General features: G+C 48.2%; 8 protein-coding genes across 8 annotated transcripts; 4 read left to right on the plus strand and 4 right to left on the minus strand.

Moving 5' to 3' along the window:
- Positions 1–531: 531 nt before the first annotated feature.
- On the minus strand, positions 532–1,434 carry N7506_009961 (endonuclease III domain-containing protein; the record flags this gene model as incomplete). Its single annotated transcript, XM_056959254.1, has 1 exon — positions 532–1,434. One exon carries the CDS (start codon positions 1,432–1,434, stop codon positions 532–534), a length of 903 nt encoding a protein of 300 aa, XP_056808644.1.
- Positions 1,435–2,145: 711 nt separating this feature from the next.
- N7506_009962 (MFS transporter) lies at positions 2,146–4,014 on the minus strand (the record flags this gene model as incomplete). The annotated part of the gene is made up of 4 exons (XM_056959255.1): positions 2,146–2,377; positions 2,431–3,549; positions 3,625–3,869; positions 3,919–4,014. 4 exons carry the CDS (start codon positions 4,012–4,014, stop codon positions 2,146–2,148), a joined length of 1,692 nt encoding a protein of 563 aa, XP_056808645.1.
- Positions 4,015–4,764: 750 nt separating this feature from the next.
- N7506_009963 (uncharacterized protein) lies at positions 4,765–5,763 on the plus strand (the record flags this gene model as incomplete). Its single annotated transcript, XM_056959256.1, has 1 exon — positions 4,765–5,763. One exon carries the CDS (start codon positions 4,765–4,767, stop codon positions 5,761–5,763), a length of 999 nt encoding a protein of 332 aa, XP_056808646.1.
- Positions 5,764–6,925: 1,162 nt separating this feature from the next.
- Positions 6,926–8,248, plus strand: N7506_009964 (SDR family oxidoreductase; the record flags this gene model as incomplete). The annotated part of the gene is made up of 4 exons (XM_056959257.1): positions 6,926–7,044; positions 7,117–7,399; positions 7,446–7,629; positions 7,686–8,248. 4 exons carry the CDS (start codon positions 6,926–6,928, stop codon positions 8,246–8,248), a joined length of 1,149 nt encoding a protein of 382 aa, XP_056808647.1.
- Positions 8,249–9,347: 1,099 nt separating this feature from the next.
- Positions 9,348–9,899, plus strand: N7506_009965 (uncharacterized protein; the record flags this gene model as incomplete). Its single annotated transcript, XM_056959258.1, has 2 exons — positions 9,348–9,356; positions 9,411–9,899. The coding sequence occupies 2 exons, from the start codon at positions 9,348–9,350 to the stop codon at positions 9,897–9,899; spliced, it is 498 nt and encodes a 165-aa protein (XP_056808648.1).
- An 807-nt stretch (positions 9,900–10,706) lies between these two features.
- N7506_009966 (cytochrome P450) lies at positions 10,707–12,337 on the minus strand (the record flags this gene model as incomplete). The annotated part of the gene is made up of 4 exons (XM_056959259.1): positions 10,707–10,953; positions 11,013–11,620; positions 11,681–12,199; positions 12,254–12,337. 4 exons carry the CDS (start codon positions 12,335–12,337, stop codon positions 10,707–10,709), a joined length of 1,458 nt encoding a protein of 485 aa, XP_056808649.1.
- Positions 12,338–14,472: 2,135 nt separating this feature from the next.
- On the plus strand, positions 14,473–16,238 carry N7506_009967 (uncharacterized protein; the record flags this gene model as incomplete). Its single annotated transcript, XM_056959260.1, has 3 exons — positions 14,473–14,763; positions 14,815–15,076; positions 15,130–16,238. The coding sequence occupies 3 exons, from the start codon at positions 14,473–14,475 to the stop codon at positions 16,236–16,238; spliced, it is 1,662 nt and encodes a 553-aa protein (XP_056808650.1).
- Positions 16,239–16,722: 484 nt separating this feature from the next.
- On the minus strand, positions 16,723–18,450 carry N7506_009968 (uncharacterized protein; the record flags this gene model as incomplete). The annotated part of the gene is made up of 1 exon (XM_056959261.1): positions 16,723–18,450. The coding sequence occupies one exon, from the start codon at positions 18,448–18,450 to the stop codon at positions 16,723–16,725; it is 1,728 nt and encodes a 575-aa protein (XP_056808651.1).
- Positions 18,451–18,728: the final 278 nt, after the last annotated feature.

Below are 18,728 nucleotides of genomic sequence, written 5' to 3' on the forward strand. Positions count from 1 at the left end.
AAAATGAAGTTTGCAGTTCGGAAATCTTGCGATACTCCTCAGGTCTTCTCCGAGTTCGGAGGCCCTGAGCGCACGAAGCTCAGCGATACTGTCAGCCGAACTAGACTTGACTGATGATCAAAAGCATGTCTGTAGAGAGACGTTGGATGTTGACACGCCCTCGCCGCACATGCTATATCGGTTCTCTGCTTCCTCGGATTGAGATTCGTACGGATGGGACAAAGGATCTGTTTTATCAACCTCACTCCGCCATTTTTAGGTCGGAGATATGGATGGAAGATTGCAGTAGGTATGATCATTGATGCGCTGGAAAGACTCGTCGTGGATAATAAAGAGACTTTTAAGCCGGGAAACACGGGTTTGATCTCTTTTGATCATGGAAAATGGCAAAACCAACGTTTCAGTGGTGCGTATGTGAGATATATCCAACTAAAAACGGAGCTCAAGGTTGTTGGCACCCATGAATGTTTGAGACTGTTGATTTCGCCGCTTTCAAAGCTTTCAAGATAATAGATACTGCGAGCAAGCCCGTCATATGGTGTGAGGCTTCTCATCCTTCGATAAGGCCGGGTCGCACAGTGCGCGTCGAAGATCACAATGGGCTGTGGATTTCGCTCCAGCCTTGCATGCTGGACACTCTCGGCCGTGCGTGATAAACAAGAGATGCAAACTGTATTTGAGATCGTCGGGAATCTTAGTTTCAAGGTGCGCACGAGCCTGATCTGCTGTAGCATGCATCGGCCTCCATCCCAGAAAGCCAGTGATGCGATAGATGTGTGTGTCTACCACAAACTTGTCTCTGTTGAGGGTTAAGGCAAGGACACAGCTAGCCGTCTTGGGCCCAACCCCATTGAAACTCAAAAATTCTTCCATGACTTTGTCGTCTTCCAGGGACCAGAGATGGTTGAGAGTGTAAGAATGGTGTCTGGCTTTAACTTGATCCAAGATAGACATGATAAATTTGGATTTTCTGAGATGAAGACCACCGCAGGCTAATGCCCGTTGAAGTCTGATTTCACCACCATTCACAATCTTGTCGTAATTTGTCCATGACCCGTATTCGGTTGTCATGCTTCGGACTTGTCGGATAGCATTCAGCTCGTTGGTGGCCTGGCAAAGTATGCCGTAAACGAGCCCATCCAATGGGTCTGCAAACACGCTGGGACGATCTAGTCCATCGGCATTCATCGCGTTTGTAGCGGTCGGATCACGATCTCCATGCGCGGCTGTCAGAATGCGGTGGGCCTCTCTGCAATCCTGGACGAGTGGACGGTGGAAGTCGGGGAAAGGGGAGCGAGTTGCAAATTGGTTGTATTGATTCCATTTCTTTTCAGGTTTTGTCTTCGGCTTCACAGCGAGAGTTGTGGCTTGACTGGCCCGAGCGGACTTAGGGCCCTGAGTGCGAGGTTTCTGCTGTCTTAACACACGGGCCATTCTTGTTGCTCGCGTGAAAGCGCGTGATTTCGATGTTTGAGAATGTGAGGAAATTTCCTTGTGGGGAGGATTTTCCGTTCTCTCCCGCTATTAAATCTGCCCGGGCCCTTGGGCTTGAGATGAGAGATCGGGTGCCATAATGGTCAATGACGTTGATGAGGCTCGGGATCGATCGATAGACATCTAATCCACGGTTTCCAAAGTCCCCACTCCCCCGAGTTCCCAGCCGCAGACTATCCCCTTACTTGGCGTGAATGGCAAAAACTTACATGATTGGCTTGCTGCACTGCAGAAAAGCGGAGACTTGTCAAACGGAATTACGGAATCTTGGGAAGATTCCGTCAAGGCACACGGAGTATCAGGGTTCTAGCCTTTTCTCGCAAACCTCCCGTTCATAAAAAAAAAAAGCCAATCACGGCCACGATATCCTCGAAATATACAGTGCATCTTCTTCAGAGCTTGAAATCTATGGTTCAATAAAACGGAAAGATTTTTCGCACATCCAGGGTCCTGCGACGTCATCGGCTGCACATATCGAACTTCCGATTGGTCGATTTAAGGGAGACTACCCTACGAAGACTTTCAAGACTCCATTAGTTATCAGTTTGGGGTGGGCGTAAATATTGTGATGCGCCAAGCGCCCCAAAGGACCAGTATATGGGGAGTAAACCAGGTTGTGACAGTAACTATATGAGTCCTCACAAAATGAGATCAGGGTGTGCGCGGGGTATCCAGCACTTTGGCATATTGACTCTTTAATCTCAAGCGTCTTCCATATAGATAGAACAAGACCGGAATAGGAATCAAAACAGCGGCGACGCAGCCCAACAGAGTCCCGGCCCATTGTATGCCCATGCCAGCAAACATCTGTCGAGAAAATAACGGAAATCCCGCTGCCACTATTGAGCGACACATCGTGTTCGCTGCCAGTGCAGAGGCGGCTCTGGAAATTTGATTAGAATGTGATTCACTTGGTGGTATGAAAGTATCACTCACAAAGCCAGATAGGTGTCAATCAAATAGTTGAACAATTGGATGAAGATGATGAGTAGACCAGCTCCCGTGAACAGGCCACTTAACGTTGGTGCAATCCAGTGGATGCTACGTGTAAAGCCTGTCCAACCAAGCCAAAATAACCCCGCGGAAAAAAGCCCACCAGCGAGGATCACCGGTGGAAGACGCCACTCGGGAATGGGAATGTTGTTATTAGCCTCTAGCTTGACGTTGTAACCTTTGCTCACAAAAATCATGTAACAAGTTGCGGCTAGGAGGCCTACAATAATAGCAATCAGTGGAAGTCCTGCAACGCCAGCGGACATATGATAAACTCCCTGGAAGATGCTTGTATATGCAGACAAGAAGCAATAAAGCAAGCCGTAAATGAAGCTGAGATAGACTGTGACAGCCAATATCAACGGCTCTTTGTAAAGCATTTGAAGAGGGCGACCCAAGTTATTCACTACCAATTCATGAAAGTCAATTTCAATTTGATCGTTCTTAGCATGAATTCCCCAGTTTCCAGTAGAACGTCGTAACTCTTTGGCTTTGGAGCTCAGGATCACCGGAGCATAGGTCTCCTTCAAAAAAGCCAGATTCAGAACAAAAGCCGTAAATCCCATAAAAGCAGGTACGTAGGCTGTCCAACGCCATCCGAGGTACGATTTGTCAATGAAGCCACCCACACATGGTGCGATCAATGGTCCCAAAAAGACAGTGTTGGAAAAGAGGGCAATGGCAATTCCACGTGTGCGGTTGTTGTAGAGGTCGGCAAAACTAGCAGCAACATTGATAAGTGGGCTGCTGCCAAAGGCGCCGCAGAAGAAGCGGCAGATCATGAGAGTTTGAAGATCTTTAGATACCGCAACTGCAATGTTGAAAATGCTAAATCCTAGCATGGCCACGACTATGGGAAACCGGCGGCCGTAGAGCTCGGAAAGGGGGGCCCAAATCAAAGGTCCAAACGCGTAGCCGAGAAGGTAAACGGAGCTTGCGAGAGAAGCAACTTCAACGCTCACCCCGAAATGTTTGGACACTTGGCTGGTGGATGAGCTAAAAACCGCTGAATCAAACGTCGAGGTGAAGCAGGTGAAGGCTAGTATGAAGCTTAGGTAGAGCCTGGAGATTTGCAAACAGGCAAAGTTAGAATCACGCTGCTATCGCCGAAGGGGGTTGGGGAAGAGAAGAACTGACTTTGTGCTCAAAGGCCAGTTTTGAGGAAAAGCAGGGTCTTCTGGTCCGTCAAAGTCGACAACATAGCTGTCGCGATCTGGCAAAGGTGGTGGATGCGGCCTTCCTTGGCCAAATGACAACTGAGGTGATGAAGTTTGGCCAAGGTGATCCAATCGTCGATTTTGTTCCAAATCAATGTTGTCGAGTTTTTGGCAACTGGCATTGATGTCGAGGGAGCTTGACAGGCGATCCCCTTCTGTTGACGACTGCGTTTGTTGGCCAAAAGTTGAAAGCTCCAACCCCCATCAGTCGGACCCATGCTTTGGTGGGTATGAGGTGAGCAACCTTGGAAGTCTGCTGTAGAGATAGCCCGTCAAGTTGAAATCGAAAGAGCACTTCCGGCGTCGACATACAACGCGGAGTATTTAAATGCGTGCCCAATATGCAAACGAGCCTTGATCTCTGAATGCATAAAATTGTAATATACATCAGGGATTCACAATTCGGTGCCGTGATATCCGCCAAAGCGCCGACAGCATTACGCACGGACAAGTAGCTCCACAGCTTCCAAGTCACCTCGCAGACATGTTTCTGGAAAAAGATAGAGAATCAAACGGATGGCTCCACCGGGCCAGAAGACGGGACAGTGGAGCTACATGTTCCGCAAAAAGTGGGATTTCCTCGCGACGCCGCGTGTGAGATGCGCCATTCTCGGGGTGAGATGTTCCGAAGATGAGACTTCTACTCACCGCTTGTGGATAACGGGTAATTGTAAACTTTCAGTTGGGGCTCGATGTGAAGCTAAGCGGAATGGATCAAATAAATGCCAAGGGCCCACTCGTGAGATACACCTGGGCAGACCCCGGGACCTGCCTCACCAGAGGAAGACAAAGGTTGCCCAGACTGCTAACTTATTAATTCCGAACCGATTCCGGACTCAGTTTGCTAGCCTTCAACATTCACTGGCCCCTTGGCAAACTATACTTGATCCATTTTAATTTACTGCCAGCCGGAGATAAGTTATTTTGTCCGGGGGTATATAATGCAGTATGAGGTACAAAAAGGTACACCTTGCCGTCTTTTCTGGGGATCAGAGTGTTCAAAATCCAACTTTCTTGCTTGACTCGTTTCAGACTTTGACCTTCTTCCGCAAACAACAAAATGCACCTTCAATTTCTGGCCAGAGGGCTCTGCTTCCTCTTGCCCTTTTTCGTACAACCTACTCTCGCCATGCCACGGCTCAGGAAGAGCTACACACCTCGGCCAGTCTCAACTGTCTTTCAGCTCGGGCAAAACAATACCTGGTTTGAGAATCTCGCTGTGCGGTCAAATGGCAACATACTTGCCACACGAATCGACAGCCCAGAGCTTTGGTCCATTGTCCCAAGCGGCAACAGTAGCCAGATAGGCCATGGCTCTCGTCTGATGAAGTTTCCAAACGCTACGAGTACTATGGGAATTGCAGAAATCGACCACGACGTGTTTGCGGTACTTACTGGCAACGTATCTCTCCCTGCCATCAATCCGACCCCAGGGTCATTTGTTGTCTGGACTGTCAACCTCACCACTGCTGTGCCTGGGGTCAAGATTTTAGCAGATATTCCAGGTGGTCAATTTCTGGATGGAATGACCAAGTTCGGCAACGATCTCCTCTTGATTTCCGATGCTCTCAAGGGGGTAATCTGGCGCCTCAACATCACAACAGGGGAATCTTCGCTAGCTTTGTCAGATACGTCAATGCTCCCTGCTGCTCATCAGCCGGTCCAAGTTGGCGTCAATGGAGTTAAGGTGTGGCACAACTATCTCTACTTTACTAGCACCAGCCAGGAGATTTTTGCGCGTGTACCACTCAACGCAAACGCGACGGCTGTGGGACCCGTCGAGGTCATCACCAGTGGGTTTGCGTTCGACGATTTTATTCTGACACCAAATGGAACGGCCTATCTGTCGACAAATCCCGAGAACGAACTGATTCAAGTGTCGCCCCAGGGACGTGTTCGTTTGTTCGCAGGATACCAGTTCATGTTGTCAGTTGGCGGGTCAACTGCTGTTGCTGTCAACCCCGAACATTCTATGATGTACGTTGCAACCAGCGGGGCACAATTTGCACCAGTTTTGGGACGGATGGAACCTGCGAAGATTGTTTCCATTCGCTTATAGTTCTGAAAAGTCGGATAGCAAGCTTGAAGGTGTGCTATTGAGCCATCCGATAGCTTCTGTTGAGGGCTCTACTCGCGATAGTCTAGACCATCATGTATAAATAGTTCTTCATATTTCTGTCCGTTCCTTACTCGATCTTTCGTTATGGAGAGGCTTAAGCAACGGACGACGGCGTTTGAATAAATGGAGCGCCTGCGGTGACTGCCTAAGGTAATTACCCATTACTAAGCTCTCCGTTAGTTGTTTAGAAACAATTGATTTTGACCAACACCCGCAGTTCAATAGTCGATGAATGGAGTTGTTTTCCAGTGTCAAATTGTCCAGTTACTATACTAAATCAACGGAGAAACACGATGATATAGACGATATTTACCCAAGTATGCCTTTCTTTAATGCCATTTTCTGCGTACATGGTCTGCAATTCTTTCATACAGCATGCCACAGATAAGAGGTCTACTTAATTCAGATACCTTGGTGCCAGGGCCCAGAACACTTCTTGTTCTTAAGAGTTAATGACACAGAAAACTCCTTTATCCGAAAGCGGAAACAGAACGCTTTTAGCAGATGTGTTGCAGAGTTGCCCTAGAAAACACCAAAAATGCGTGGGGAAAAGGTGGAGAACAGATAAAAAGGGAGAAGGAGATAGCCAAGACTATGTCACCCGCTTGGTCACCTGATCATCACAGACCCGGAGAGGAGTTGATACAAGTTTCCAGTGTAAAAACGGAAGAAATCCGTCAAAAATGTGGGAATCGTCGAGCATTTGCCAAAACCTGGGACCACTCTGAGCCTACCCACGTTTACTCACGGTTATAGTTTTTGGATCGAGTGGGGTCCACGGGTCCACGGGTGGCTTTGAATTGTGGGTCTAGCCGCCTAAACTTCGGGACCCTCAACAAATCGAGTCTCGCTGGAATCTTGGCACTTGATCAATCAGGCGTTTTTGAAACAATTATGCAGTACATGCAATGCATAACACGAAATGCACAAGTTTAGCAGCAGTTTTCCAGTAGAAAGTTGGACAGCTGCAAGTCACTTATGATCCGTGCTAGCGCTACTCTTCTCCGAGCGAAGAGGCATAAAACGAGATTGGATCCCCTCTGTATCCTCAGCATCCTTCTCGCTTGTCGTGTTTCTGGTTTTTTTTTTCTTCTTTCCCACCATGAGCACCACATTCGGGCTTAGGGCCAAGCCTAGCAAAGTTGCGTTCGTGACTGGCGTCAACGGCATCAGTGGAAGTGCCATCGTGGATCACCTCATCAAACAGCCACACAGTGAATGGTAAGATTGTACATTCTGGGCCTGCACTCTCACCAACTCAGAAGAATGAGCTCTGATTATCACACTATCAAGGTCTGAGATCATCATCACTTCGAGAAGTCCGATCAAGTCGACCCAAATTGACTCTAGAGTTCGGTTTGTTGCCATCGACTTCCTACGCCCGGTTGAGGAAATTGTCGAGCAGATCAAGGATCTATGCAAGAATGTCACTCACGCTTTCTTCACTTCATACGTCCATGACAACGATTTCTCGATTCTTTACAAGAAGAACGGCCCTCTCTTCCGCCATTTCCTGGAGGCCACGGATTTGGCCTGTCCTAAATTGAAACGCGTTGTTTTGCAGACTGGCGGAAAGGTCAGACCACCAATTTCTCAACCCAATCTAATCTGACAATTACCAGCATTACGCTTTTCAGTACCGGGACATCAAAACGCCCCTTGTGGAGGACATTCCTCGCTACACCGGTCCCGAGAACATGTTCTACTACGAGCAAGAAGACGACTTGTTCGCTGTTCAGAAACGTCGTAACACTTGGAACTACAACATAATCCGTCCTATGGGAATCATCGGTTTCAGCTGGCAATGTAGGACATCACCAAAGGCCCTCCGCTCTTACCAGATACTGACAGATCACTTGCAGACCTTGGCATCAACGAAACCCTCCCGATTGCCCAATACTTCCTCGTCTGCCGTGAGCTTGGGGAGGCTCCTAGATGGCCCGGAAACCTGGATACCTGGCTCCGATCTGAGACTCAGTCTTTTGCTCCCGGAATCGCCGACCTCACTATCTGGGCAGCGACCCAGGACGCGTGTAAGGACGAGGCCTTCAACCACGTCAACGGCGATGTGATTGTCTGGAAGTTCTTGTGGTACATGTTGGCCGATTACTTCAAGGCCCCGATGACCAACTTTGAACCTCCCACAGAGGAAACCAAAACCATCGACATGGCTGAGTGGGCCAAGGATAAGAGACCGACTTGGGAGAAAATCGTGGCCAAGCACGGTGGTGAGGTCAACTCATTCAATATAGCAGCTTTTGAGTTGATGAACTGGTATATTGCGCCATCGGGGATTAAGGGCTCAATTCTTGCCACTAATGCCAAGGCTCGCGACTTTGGCTGGCTTCGCAATGATGATACTTACCGCGCGTGGTTGAGCACCATGCGCGCCTACGAAAATGCCGGTGTTCTCCCAATTTCCTAAGTCTTCAGTGAAGCTTCTCTTTCTTCGTGGATCTCTTGTGCTTTTTGTTCTACTCTGATTGACTCAAACCGATGGGGATTTCATCCCATGAAGCTTAGACAGTGAAATCGACCATAGCAACATATACTGACTTCCAAAATAAAACGCGCGTGGATTTTCCAGTTTTTCAATCAGCTACTTTCGACCAAGATCACTCTGTGATGCCGTAAACTACCTGTACCGACCTGGTTAGAGATCAAGTTTCAATTCCGACCTCGGGATTTGACTGACCTAATCCATGGATACAGTCAACGGCGAGGTATAGACTCTAGCGTAAACACCATCTTGCCTCAAACAACCTTGGAATCCATTTCAAGTTCTGCCCGCAGCTATATTGATATCACCCCTGAGTCAAGAGACAAAAAGCATACAAAACCTCATGGCATTTGTCAATGAGCCCCAGCCCTGGAGTAATGCCCAAGTACTTTAACCGAATCTCTGGAATTCGAAAGTCTCTTCCTAATCACAAACACGGCACTCTCTAATGCTTGTCCCCGAGAGATGTTGTGTTAGGTACAAGCTCACGTCGACTTATCAGCTATTTTGCCCTGTACCGCGTCTCTCGCTTGGCGAATGAACCACACAGGATGAAATTCACGTTGTACTATTCCATGGCTCTATTTTCAATTCAAATTCCGAAACAGCGTGAAGATTCCGGTCATCATTAATGAATTTGTCTGATGGGCTAGCGCCGATCAGGTCGGCCAATGCAGATGGAGCTCCACCGGCTTCGTAAACCTTGTGAGGCCCGAATTGCCGTTGGGAGTTTTGTCAATCCTACCTGTTGAAACTTTGAAAGAGAAACACGGTGAACGAGCGGAATCTTGCTGATCCAAGCCCTTCATTATGGAGTAGACCCACGGGTTGGCCTGTAATCACCATCATAGGCAAGCTAATCCCGAGGGCGAGGAGAGCTCCGCGCAGAACCGCTTTGTCGTCATGCCCCCTCCAACTTGCCTAGCAAGCTAAAAAGAGACGTTGGCCACACTGGAAAGGCCAAGGTCCTGCTCCGACTACTTACCACCATTTCCCAACCACGCCGAGAAGGACAACTGCAAAAATGAGTGCTGTAGGTGCCTCATCAATGTCCACCAAGGCTCAGAACTAACAATGCCTCGAACAGGAGCCAAGCCTGAACTTCAATCACATCGGGGTCTCAGTCCCGAACATTGACGAAGCAATCCAATGGTACTCTACCGTTCTCGGATTTCGTCTCCTCCGTCGTGTAACACGCGCCCGTTTGGAAACGCCCAGATCGCCTGTTTTCACGATGTACGGTCCGATCATGCAAAAAGCAAAGATTGCATTCATGACAACGGGGAATGGAATTGGATTTGAGGTGTTCGAGTTTGTCGATCCTAAGTATGAAAAGCCCCAACGTACCTTTGAGGAAGGGGGCTTCACAACAGGCGGCCCATTCCATTTTGCAATCACAGCTCCAGATGTTGGCGCTTTGGCAGCAAAGGCAGTTAGCAATGGGGGGAAGGAGATATGTGGCCCCGTTGATATGGGTTCTGGTCAACAAGCATTGTATATTTCCGATCCATGGGGCAACATCATTGAGTGCATGAGCTGCAGTTATGAGCTACTCGTCGGCCAACAAGGCAAATAGCCGGGTGCGCGTTGGGTTGCTGCACGCGCTGAGTGGAATGTGAACACAGGGCCGAATCGCCTGATAGGTACGAGAAATATCAAAATCACGAGCACTTCTCAAGGGCATTGCATCCGTCGGACATATTATCCTATCCCAACAACAGCATGTTGTATCACTGTCGTAGATTTTGCTTTGAGATAGAAGCCATAACCGCACCATCACGCAATTCAAGACTGTAAGAAGAATGTTTGCCAGCGACTTTTAGCTGCTTGGCTGATATTTGGCGTCCTCAATTATTACATTGAGGATGATGTCTACACTTTTTTCGGTTGAAAAGTGATGAATGATTCGCCATATCTAAGGCAGCATTGGGCGAGCAACTTCTACGTTCAGGCCTGAAAACCCCCTCATAATTCCGAAACAATACCGTTTATGTGTACGTGACTAACTGAGAGAATGAAGTTTGCGAGAAGCATTAGAGTGCGATAATTCATGTATTGTGAGAAATGAGGAGATAAGAAGGAGAAAGAGAGGCTCTCTAGATCGAGTTTGACAGATCAGACATCCACTGGTTCCAACACACACACACACACACACACACACACAGAGAGAGAGAGAGAGAGAGAGAGAGGGAGAGGGAGGGAGAATGTTTCCCATCCACAACTATCCACCCCATCAGGCAGCCACAGCAGACTCCGACAGAAGTTTAGGGGCTTGTTGCAGAAATAGCCTATGTACTACCAACATGAGAGCAAGCGTGGATTCTCAGATGTCAGAGACTTGCCACATGACGGAACATTGAAGCCTGTTGCCGGCATTCACTTCCTAGAACACTATCTCGCATTTTCTACCCTTTGGAGCAATGAGGGAGTATTGCTCAATTTCCATGGACTCCGGAGTCGTGGATGGGGCCAGATTTATGCCGGCACACTCTCGGAATAGCAGGGCAGTGGCAAAGCGAAGCTCCATTTGGGCCATATGAAGCCCAATGCAGGTGCGGCTCCCGGAGCCAAAGGGCGCAAAGATTGCTCTGGGATTTTGCTTCTTGTCTAGCCATCTTTCAGGAGCGAATCTGCGTTTCCAAGAAGTTAGTAAGTTCCAGATGCTCTGGTGGTCAACACTTCCACTTACTTGCCAGGGTCTTCCCACACAGAGCCATCTCGGTGCATTGAAAAGGACTGTGTAGTGACTGTGGTTCCACCGGGGATTTGGAGCCCACACACATTGAAGCCAGCCTTTGGCACAATACGAGGTAGCCCAAAAGGCGCAGCACCATAGAGACGGAGTGATTCGTTGATGACTGCATTGAGATACGGCAATGCTTCAAGCTCTGAGTCCGTGAAGTCCTCTCTCAAGATTGCCACTTCTTTTTCCAGCAGTGTCTGAATCTGGGGATTTGCCATCACTGCCCATGTGAGGAAGGTCATGGTAACAGCAGTTGTTCCAGAGCCAGCAACGATTAACATGATAGATTCCAACAGTACTTCTCGGTCAGCCATGGTTTCGTCGCTGTCCTTTTCACCTTGAAGACCTGCAAAAATATTGGCTTTGACAAGCTCTCGTTGCGAAGCACGCTCCACGATCTCCGCCGTTCTCTTTTCAATGTATTGATCTGCGCGAGTAAGAGGATCAAAGTACCCAAATGTGCATGACCTCAGTGCACGGTACAGGCCGTAAACTTCCAACCGCAGCGCTCGGGCCTTGTTGACAAACTCCAACTCCTCGATATACTTGCTTTTCTGAAAATAAGTGAGTTAAATCAGCCTGGAAAACATAACACAGAAGTGAGAGAAACGCACTTTTCCAGTTTCAGTCATACCAAAGGCCTCGCTAAAGACGAGAGCCCCGGTGACGTCAGTCGCCATAAAGGTCCACCACTTCATCGAGTCAGAAGGCCCAACTGCAGCTTCTTTCTTAATACCTCGAACAGCGGCTTCAGCAAGCTGACGGACTGTAGGCTCCCAGTGCTCGCGGAGAGAAGTTTTGCTGAACGGGCGGGAAAGAAGTCTTCGCTTGCGGGCATGCACATGAGGATCCGTTGCCGTGAAGCAATTGATTGCTTCGCGGAACTTGATATACCAGGAGGATTTGACAAAAGCACTGCCAATCTTGTGTATCTCCCGGAACCCATCATAATCAGAGATATCCACAGCATCTGGCGCAATGCGAACCACAGGTCCGTATTTGTCATGTAGTTCATCGACCCATTGGGATCGATAGCCTTTCAGGGCATGCACACGAAGCACAAATCCAGTGAGAGATGTATACCAGGGACCAGGTAGATGACGCAGGGGATTGAAGAACACTCGTTTCAAGACCTGTGTGCGTTTAGTGAACATTCGAGAGCCTTGTAATTTTCAACAGGGACCTACACCCAGTGAAAAGATCATGAGTAACAAATAAACCACCATTGTGGAGATTTGATACTCGGAAAAGGTAATGCTAGAAAGCAACATTCTGAGGTTGTTGTGTGTTTCGAAATTCCAGAGAAGAGCAGTTATCCCAATCATGGTGGGAGCTCAGGTCTTCTTAGAGTTCCCTGTAACAACACGATCGGCCTACCTCGAGTGGCACCCGTCATCTTCAGATGTCATACAGGAAAGGAGATGTCGATCTCAACAACTTCCAGGATGTTGAATTACACCAGCATCATCGTTTCGGCTAGGAGATGCCGAGCTAGGTTCCCATTTTTGGAGTGTTGTAGTGTCGGAAGTGGCGGCGACTTGTGGGCTGGGATGCGCGGTTTGTAGCCAACGCGGGTTGAATTCGGTGACAATAGCCCCAAAGTTCCAATTTTCTGTATGCAGCAAGAGGTTCAGTGGGTGCAACTATGCAACTATGCGTGCGTACTGATGATCCATGGATCGTCTTCTCCGCACAATGTGGGTTCCGAAGTCAATCTTCAGGGCGACCCACAATCTAAATTCGCTTTAGTGTCCAACCAATTAGACCACGGCATTTTATGGGTCGCTGCTGGCCTCGGAATCTTCAACACCACCACGGAATCTAAAAGACCTGGTCATGCATTGGACTGTACACGCAAAATCTTTGAGGTCATTTGACATAATGAGGATATAATATGAATAAAATTTGTGATTAATGCACAATTCGGAGTCATAGATTCCCCTCCAAATGTGAGAGACCTCTCGGACATTCGGACATTCGGAGGCCGGGGTGCTCCGAACGTCGATGGAGTACGGAGTATCTTGCACAAAACAATTTCTTTGGAGTTAATGGCCAAGTTCTGCATGAAAGCCCATGAAGGATTTAGGAATCTGGAAGGCCGAAATTGCCGAATCTCGTTCCATGAATATTGGCACCAAGACTTTCCATGTGCTTTGAGAAATGGGCCTGAAAAATATGATATTTTGAATACATAACTTATTTGACGCCTTGAAATTCATAAAAGATTATGCGTTCTTGTTACGCCATCCATGAATCTCGCCGGCAAGAACCGTAGCTCACTTCCAATGTTTTCAGACAGTCTAACTCTAGCCTACTAGCTTCGCAGTATGAGAACGTGACCTCGATAATTTTAACATACAATTTGTTTAAGCTACAAGCAGCGACCTCGCCATTGAGTGGTAAGGGGTTAAGAAGTGGAGTACACGACATGAGGCACATGAACTGCGTCCAGGTTTAACCTTGTTACATATTTGTAATTATATACCAGCCCTGGAGATAGGCACCGACTCGGGACTGATGTTTTCGTGAAAGCGTCTCTCGCCAGAAGATGAAAGATGTGTCAAGTTATTCATTCATGAGAGGCCCCACAAGAACATTTCTACAACCCAAGCTCCCTCTCACGACGTTGGCGCGAAACGTGATCACTGCCTACTTCAAGGGGGACAGGTCTGTTTTCTGTTCTAGCCAGTATCGATCGTTTACAGCGTAGAGCTAGGAGCCGGTAGCCGACAGTCTTAAAGTTGAAAATCAGCGATGAATCATATTCCAAAGCCCTGTCTGGGAATCTTGGGCGTGTCTCCCAAATCTACGTCGGGATATCGGCCCAGTGATCATCCCTCGTATCCAAGTACTGCCCAATAGACAAATTGATAACAGCACCATCTTTCCAGCTTGCATGATCTGTGGTATGAACTCTCAAAAACTAGATTTACCTGCCCGGCAGCACCCCTTACTGAAGAGGTATTGTCTGGATCCATATGACGTGATAGCTTCATTTGTCACGATGTCTTTATGGGGCAAGCACCGTAAATTGGTAAAATCTTTCAATTTTGATCGTTCATATATTTATGCAGACAATTCATAAGACAGAGCAAGCGGGATCCACCACAACAAGAAAGATGCATCTTCCATGAGCACATACCTAGGTATTGATGTTGAACCTTGGAAAGGCCAGAAGATCTACGTGGAATCCACCAATCTGATCCGTAGATCCCCCTCGAGTTTGCCCAGCCCCGGAGGTGGCCAAACTATCTTGTTTCAATACTATGAATCGGCACGAGGGACCGAGTACCTGCAGATACTCAAAGATACTTAAATCCCAAGTGAGAACTACCATTAAGACGATTCAATTCTACTCACACTCACAACGCAAATCAAATCAATCTTCAATCTTTATTTATTAACGATGGCTTCTGAACATGAGACACCGGGAAAACGAACGATTGCCACGGTTTTAGACAAGTTAGCCAGAGAGCATCCGACTAGGTTGGTCTGCAAAGCACCTAAAGGTCCTCGGGTTGCCAATGGATTCTCATCCTTGGATATTGGAACTCTGTCCAAGGCCGTGGACTCAACTGCGTGGCTGATCACCGAATCTTTTGGAACTCCTGAAAAGGATGAGGTTCTCCTTTACCTTGGTGACAGTGATATTCGGTACCTAGTATTTGTTGTGGCTTGCCAAAAAGCTGGTTTCAAGGTAAGTCGTTCATTCACAAAGCATTTCCGCTTTATCATGCTAAGCTACCAGCCCTTCCTGCCTTCCACAAAGAACAGCATTGATGTGCAGTGTGCGCTCTTGGAAACAACGGGTTGCTCTGGAGTTCTTTTTAGTTCGACTTTAAAACTGCAGGTCGAAGAGATCAAAGCCTTCAAAGCATCTGTTGCAGTGATGGAGGTGCCCAAGTTTGAACAGATGGTGACGAACTTTTCGCGGTACTATCCATATGACACGGCGTATCAGGCGATCGAGGACGAAACTGCGATTATAATACATAGCTCTGGAACAACAGGTACGGATTAATCAACAAATCTCAGTTGTTTGCTCGATTTTGACAATTTCCAGGTGTTCCCAAGCCAATCCATCTTACGCACGGATTTCTGGGCACCGTGGACAAACAAGGCCAGATTGCTGTTCCGAAGGGAAGGGTGTCAGCCATTCCCAAAAAAACCAGACAGAACTACCTTTTCCTCTCCACGGCTCCGTTCTTCCACCTGATGGGGATATATGCCACGGCAATGTCTGTTTTCCAAGGGGCCCCATTTGTCTACCCTCCTCCGACCGCATCACTCACCATCGAGACATTTATCGAGGTGATTAGTGCAGAGCATCCGACTGTTGCTGTCATTACGCCAGCTTTGGTTGAAGCAGTAGGCCAATCGGCCACTGCCTTGGAAGCGCTGTCCGCTCTAGAGATGGTTTGCATCGGCGGGGCACCTCTAGCACCGGATATCGGGGATACCATCAACAAGAGAACCAATCTTGTATCTGTCCTGGGCGCCAGTGAGCTTGGTCTCATACCATCTCTCATCCCGGAGAACAAAGCAGACTGGGAATACTTCGAGTGGAACCCGAATTACCAACTGCGCATGGATCCAAGCGGCGATGACAGCCAGCTGCATGAACTGGTGATCCCACGCGGCGAGTCCAGAGATATCCACGGGATCTTTCACACATTCCCGGATCTGACGGAGTATCGCACCAAAGACTTGTTTAGCCCACATCCGACTCGGCCCAGCCTGTGGAGGTATGAAGGCCGGCTGGATGACACAATCACATTGATCAGTGGCCAGAAAATTAGCCCCATTCCAATGGAGAAGATCATCGAGGGTCATCCTCTTGTGTCTCGGGCGGTAGTCATTGGAAACCGAAGATCTCAACTGGCGCTCCTTGTCGAGCCTTGTGAGAGCTCAAACCTGTCGAGCAGAAATGAATCGGACATTTCAGAATACAAACGCACGATTTGGCCTGCTGTCGAAAAAGTGAATGAGCTCGCACCTCACGAAGTGCAGATTGGCATCATGAGGATCGGGCTTGCATCACGGGGAAAGCCTTTCTGCACGACTCCAAAAGGCAGCACGCAGCGCCGAAAGGTTCTTCAGGACTATGAAAGGGAGATCGAGCACGTCTATCAGCAAGATGAATACTGGACCACTTTGTTTAAAAATGGTTAGTCACGTACTTGGGCAGAGGGTTTGCGAGGGGTTGAAGTGGTGAGAGTGGGGGAACTCCATTTCGAGGATGTACTGGCCAGACGTTCAGAATAGAGCTAGAGATAAATGAAGCTAAATAAATCTTTGCGACTTCACTCTTGTATCGCACTCCTCGCTTGTCTTACAAAAGCAGCTAAGTACGGCAGGCTTTTGGGACATTTCGCCATAACCCCCGGGGGGCCATGTTCATAACGGAAGAGTAAGCGGGAATGCAAAACAATTTTTGTACTTCTGTAGGGAGAAAAAAGCGCTGGCACCAGCCCCATATGGCTTGAGTGGTGTTCAGGGTCCATCGGACTCGTGGACTCTAAAATGCTGCTGATGAGACCTACTAAAAGAATTATTCCTCCCAAGTGGAACCAGTTCATGCAAACGGTGTGCTTATTATGCGTGAAGGTCACGACCTGTCGCTCTATGTGCAATATTGCTAAACGATTGAACATTTTCACTCATTCAATGCATCGGCTTCGGAGAGTTTGAGTGCCACATGCCAGTCCAAATGCTCAAGTACTTCAGTTGGAGGGACCGGCATTTTGCAATGGGGGCAGACATAATGTTCTGATTCTGATTCCAGCCCACCGAAATATTCGTTATTCGACAAAACAGGGTTGGACGATTCTTGTTTAGAGAGGGAGTTGCCTTTGGGGGGTGGAGGGTGGACAGGCTCACGCTTCTCGGGCAGATCATCGGCACGCCGGTTTGCTGTAGAGTCGGTTGTCGAATGTTTGGAAGGCAATTTGGTCGAGGCAGAACTTGTCGTGAAATAAGATGAAATGAGGCCATGATGTCGTGGAACTTTCTGAAATCCAGAAATCCGTAGAGATAAACTTCTGCAAGGCCAGCTGTTCTTTTCCCTGACAATCTGGTCAAGTAGATCATGGGAAAATTTGAATAAGGTTTCCTTAGTTATTGATGTTGATCTTGGTATCGTGAGCTGCTTGGAGCGAGTGGGACCAAAGCGGCCCTCTATGAGGTGATTCAGAGTAACTACAGTGGGACAGACTTGATGGTCTTCGGCGTCTAGCTCTGCCAGACGACCCAACAGATCTGCAACGAAGATATGAAGCCATTTTTCCGCCTGCTCGACTGAAGTAATTTTTGGCACGAAAGTTTTGGCAGAGAGCATTGACTGGACGTCGGTTCGAGGGTTGACCTCACTTTGGTCTTCGCCGCGTATGGTTTTGAAAATCCACTCCCCAATATCCGGTCCCATAGCTTCTTTCATCTGAGGCAGAGATACATGATGGAGCTCTGAGACCATGTCTGTTTTGAAGCTTTCAACGACTTTGGCACCCAAAGCTCCTCCAAGCCCACGTATCTTGGTGAGCTTATGCGCAGAAAGAAATTCGCAAGTTTCTCGACGCAGGATAATTGTTTGGTGATTCGGCTTCTTGTGTGCGCTTGCAAGTTTGGCCAATATCTTGTTACGAGCTATACCAGCCGAGCAAGTGTACTTCATCTGTCCAAAGATTTCTCGTCTTAGGTTTTGCACAATTTCAGATCCAATATGTAGAGACACATCATCCCAATCAAGATGGTCATGTCCAAGATCAGCTCCAAAAACTGAGTCTGCATGCCAATCTGAGACAACAGTCTCTGGTAGAGGCAAAGGCTCACTTGGTGAAGAAGCGTCACCATCTAGCAAGTTCGAGTATCTCTGCATCATGATAGCATGAACCTGCGCGGAGAGGTCAAGAAATATTTCATCCACGCTGGCCTTTTCGATAATTTGTGGGGGATCTTGCGGTAATGTTCTTCTGATTACTCCATGACCCTTTCGTGACTCTAGGCGATAAGGGTCTAGGGCTGCTTTGTCGGTGCCCGGCATGATGGTGGCAACAGGTCTGTATGCCCAGGTCTCAGATCCTTCTCTCCAGGTAGGAACATGTTGCAGGACGATATCCGGACACTTCAATCTAGCTTCTTCGACGGAAATGGCACGGGCGAGTCCATATCTCCTGGCTGGATAATTCAACGCGATAATGGCATCCCATTGCTGTACGCCCAGAGGCGTGTCTGGAGGAATTCCGAGTCGCACACTCTCACATTGGGCATAGAACGAATCATAATCAATTAGCGAAATCACACGCAGGGGGGATTTCGAAGACGACTGGGCCAAGAGTGAGAGGTCACGTCGGGTGAATCGAGAGGTAACATTGTGAGGTTGTCCCATTGCTCTTTATGGACATTCAGATTGTTGAGCAATGCTATGCCGCGCTCATGGAAGTTCCCAAGAAAACTGCCGCATGGTCACTGGTCCTCTTTTCAAGAAAAATTCCAAAATAAAGCTCGGGTCCTTGGTCGATCGATCTGGAGCCGCTTGCAACTGACATCATGCCCCTTTGCGCCACCGATCGCAGAGTTCCGATCTTCCCGAGTGCGTGGGTGGTTACGGGGTACGGAGTACGGAGTACACGCGCACCTCTTTTTATTCACGTATGGTGCTGCATA

This window comes from Penicillium brevicompactum, assembly GCF_028827555.1.
Source record: "Penicillium brevicompactum strain IBT 35665 chromosome Unknown utg000006l_segment0_segment0, whole genome shotgun sequence".
Lineage (NCBI taxonomy): Eukaryota > Fungi > Ascomycota > Eurotiomycetes > Eurotiales > Aspergillaceae > Penicillium > Penicillium brevicompactum.